General features: G+C 46.3%; 1 protein-coding gene and 1 long non-coding RNA gene across 2 annotated transcripts; both read right to left on the bottom strand.

Moving 5' to 3' along the window:
* Nucleotides 1–381: 381 nt before the first annotated feature.
* Nucleotides 382–828, bottom strand: LOC124682079. The gene is made up of 3 exons (XR_006996136.1): nucleotides 724–828; nucleotides 491–616; nucleotides 382–399 (listed from the first exon to the last, which is right to left on the bottom strand). It is a non-coding gene; the product is annotated as an uncharacterized LOC124682079 (long non-coding RNA).
* An 84-nt stretch (nucleotides 829–912) lies between these two features.
* LOC124682078 lies at nucleotides 913–3,681 on the bottom strand (the record flags this gene model as incomplete). Its single annotated transcript, XM_047216846.1, is given in 5 exon segments — nucleotides 913–1,284; nucleotides 1,820–1,993; nucleotides 2,072–2,272; nucleotides 3,039–3,246; nucleotides 3,317–3,681. Coding segments are annotated over 5 exon segments (1,320 nt in total), but the record flags the coding sequence as incomplete, so codon positions are not given.
* Between the last annotated feature and the right edge of the window lie 373 nt (nucleotides 3,682–4,054).

The following is a 4,054-nucleotide window of genomic DNA, read 5'->3' as shown; positions in this document are numbered from 1 at the left end:
CAAGCACGACAAATTCACATATATATGTTCTTCATGATACATGTCACAGGACACAAGCAAGACACTACAAGTTCAACAATCACAAACAACGGACTTCGAGTTCCCGCACTTGTCAAGGTCTGCCTCCTAGAGCATCATCACTACATAATAAAGAAAAAGAACCATTTAGCATTGGCAATTGTTCAAGTTCGAAATTTTGCAAGGCAAATTGTCCGAGTATAGCTTCGATGCTCAAGTTCGCATGGAACTAACCTGAAACGGCAAGTCAGCAGGCTCAGCAGAAGCACTAGGACCACGACTACTTCCGGTATGAATCGGAGTGATAGGCCGCGACTGGCTGGGCGAGGGTGAGGGCGAGGCAGAAGCACGACCAATATCAGTGCTTGACTGAGCTGATCCCTATATGTTAGAGCAATAGATAGAAATTATAAATCTCTCTGTGTGCAACAAAACTAGAACTAGTGATTGAGTCATCTTGCAAAGGACTTACCGGAATTCCTGAGGTGACCGAGGCGAGGAATTCTTCTCTCGTTGGGATCCTTGGTAGCGGTGGTTTTGGTGGTGGCGGAGATCCCATAGTTGGCTGAACTCCAGTAGTAATATACGCCATCACCGCCTGCAAGTTATGAGAAAGAACTAACCGCATTATGGCTGGCCTGGTACGCATAGTTGAAACCAGTGAACGTGGAACTTCTCTTGGATAGAATGAGAGAAAGAACTAACCGCATTATGGCTGGCCTGGTACGCATCGTGGGCTTCAACCGACTTCACGTACTCCTCAAGCTTCTCCTCATAACTCTCATAGAGCCTATCGTATGCCTCGTCCAGAGAAGTCTAGAATTTGACATAATGAATCTCAACAATATAACCAACTAGCGGTGCATGAACGAAAAGTTAGAAAAATGATGAAAATTAGGAAGAACTTACATCGAAGGCCCGCCTAGATCCACCGTGCCGTGGACGAGGTGGGATCAACTGACTGCTGCTCATGCTAGAAGCTCGAACTTGTGTGAGTGTGGTGGTAGGCGCGATCACCCCATCAAGAATCTGATGGCGGCCATGCCGCTTGCCGAGCCCTGACACGATCACCACCGTCTCGTCGACCTCCTCCTCAAGGGGATGAGAATCCTCCCCATGCAGTTTTTTGAACGCCGTCGCGTAATTTTGCAAGTATGTGCCAGACTTACCATAGTATTGCTCCTCTCCAGGTTTGTCGACCTTCGTCTTCTTATGCGACATCTTCCAGGCTCCTAACATAGTAAGCGGCTTCCCATGAACTTGCTCCTGAAACGCCAGACAAATGTATACAGGATTCAGGTATGACAGTGTAGGAAACAAATTACTGAAGAAAACCAACATAGAACCAGGTCGGATGCTTCCAACTGAAGAACTACAAAACAAGATGTTGGCATTTGGATTGTTCTACTACTAGTTGTGCATGCACTTACTGAATCATGAGGGCTGTCTGTGCACATTTAGTTCGATTGTTTTTATTACTATACACTCCAGATGGAGAGCAGAACCAAATGAATACGGAGTACATGTGTGCCATATGGAGAACCATCTTTAATTTTTCTGAGCCTTCCAACCGTCAACAGGGTGTGGTCACAGCTGAAGTATTTGGATTGTTGTAGCTGAATGCGGAACATGTACTTACTGAATTATTGAGCGCTGTCTGTGCACATTTAAGTTCGATCGTTTTTGCTAGTCCTGATAGAAATATAGTGATAATAACTGAATACAGCACTATACTACGAAGAATCATCTTCAATTTACATGAACATGTCCAACAGGAAGGATGGATGTCAGAAAGAATTACCTGGTGCGCCTTGTAGCGATCATGGGACCGGTTTCCTGCATTGTGCGTTCCATCCTTGCCACGATTCTCCCTATTTTTCATGCTTTGGGCCATGAACTCCGCATCTTCCCCGACCCACAAGTCCACCAACGCCGCCCATCCATCGTCTCGTCCATCGACCCATTTGGGAGCAATCTAAAGAATGGAAGCATCTCATTTCAAGAACATGTAATGCAACTAGCACCAACAGAGAATAAGAGACAATTTACTTACGCCCATGAACTCCTCCTTCGACAATGTAAGACCTTTTGCAACAATTTCTTTCTTGAGGACCCTTTTGCCTTGTTCGGCGTAGAAGTGCGAGATGGCCACAATGCGCGCATCGTACCGCTGCTGGCGTACCATCTTCCTCGCGGCATTCACCAAGACCTGGCCCGCCTTGGTACTATCCTCCGTCGGCACTTTATAAAAGACCTACAATCATGCAATAAACGGTGCGTTGATGGAGAACTATGAAAAACTCAACAAACTATTGCACGTGGTCAGCTACTATTTCTGTTCTGAAATATGTTGCAAAAGAGGGAAAAGGTGATAAGAATTAAATGGTGATAATGCTAAACCAGTTGTGCTTCCTGTATTAGTTGTGGTTTCTAGCTGTTGATCTGTTGCACACACTACTTCTGGGGCAATGTGAAGCTAATCTCGGAGATTTTGGTGACGAGCTGAACCACTGAATCTTAGTGGTGATGAACCGTTGGAACTTTTTTATCTACTGAGCTATTTATCTGCCATGTTAGCAACTGGGCAGTGTTCACCTTGGATTCAGGGCAATGTAGTATTTTAGTTTCCTCATGCTTTAGTGATAAATGTTACTGATCGTTAGTGCTGACTACTATGTGAATTGTGAAATGCTTCCGTTTATCCTGGAAGAACAGAAACTGTTCAAGTTTGTGGTTGTGGCGTTTTCTTGAATCTTGAATAACAATTTACGAACTGTGAACAGGCATATAGCAGTGGTGAAATGGATCACACACTATATTGTCTAATTTGCTATGTGGAGAAAGACATGTTTTCTGCCATTAGCAAATTCACTTGTTATTTTTTAAAATTTTCTAGGAAGACATGATACAAGCTGCCAATAAAGTTATACAGTACTGTTTTTACTACTTTTCTATACAATGTAAACAAGTGATTTCTGCATCAAACATGGTGACTTGTGTACTTTTCGAAAATTTCTTACCCAAAAATTGGTGATCACAGCATTCGCACAGGTCCCGAAGCTCTCGTCATGAGCAGCTTCATAGTCCTCCCATTTAAGGGCTAGCTTCTTGTCCCGGCATGTTTCATCTAGCGGCTTCAACCTGTAGAGCCCCGGCCAATACTTCTTCAGCAAGACTCCAAGCACACCATTTGGAAGGCGGCCCCGTGTACCAACAAATGACCAATTGCTGCACAAGAGTCAGAATATTAGTATGTGCTATATTAGTATTACCAATATTTGTTCAAATGACCACTTACTCTTTGTTATTCGGCTTAATGAGGGTTTTCTCATCATCATTAGCTGGTACTTTTGGGAGACCCGCTATTCCCCGAGTCCAGATCGACTTCGAGCTCCCCTGTGGCTCGAGCTCCTCCTCGTCCTCGTCCTCCGCCTGCGCCTCCTCCTCCTCATCAATCTCCTCCTGCTGCACCTCACTATCCTCCTCTATCTCCTCATCCTCTGGGGAGGCTCCTCTCGCTCCCTCCTCCCCCTCGGAAGTCTCGGTGCCAGTAGCGGAGGGTACATCACTAAGGGAGGGCGTCGGAGTCCGCTGCCCTAGTGTACGCTCTTGGCCCCGGCCTCGTCCTCTAGGGGGTAAGCCCCCTCCTCGTCGCTGGGAAAGTGAAACCTCCTCACTCGTGGTCCTCCGGCCTCGTCCTCTAGGCAGTAGACCATCCTGCCCTAGTGTATTGCATGTGGTAGGTGGTGTGTAGGAGGTATCCTACCGCTGCGCGGAGGTCTCGCGCAATAATAAAATGCGCACCATGTAGCTACTTCACAAAAAAAGCCCTTCTGACACCCCGAAAATGGAAAAACCATCGCCCGTGGTTCGGATTGGAAATCCGCGACCGGGGACTTGCTTCCCATCCTAAGGCCCACGCACGTGCCAAATATGGCCTCGTTCCGACAAACTATGTGGTGAAACGGGCCGTTTCCTACTCATTTCCCCTAAAAGCCATAGAACTCCGTACGTGATAGCCCTATTCGTGAAGGGT

Source organism: Lolium rigidum, unplaced genomic scaffold, assembly GCF_022539505.1.
Source record: "Lolium rigidum isolate FL_2022 unplaced genomic scaffold, APGP_CSIRO_Lrig_0.1 contig_67382_1, whole genome shotgun sequence".
NCBI classification, from domain to species: Eukaryota; Viridiplantae; Streptophyta; class Magnoliopsida; order Poales; family Poaceae; genus Lolium; species Lolium rigidum.
This window is presented reverse-complemented; position numbering and strand designations above follow the sequence as displayed.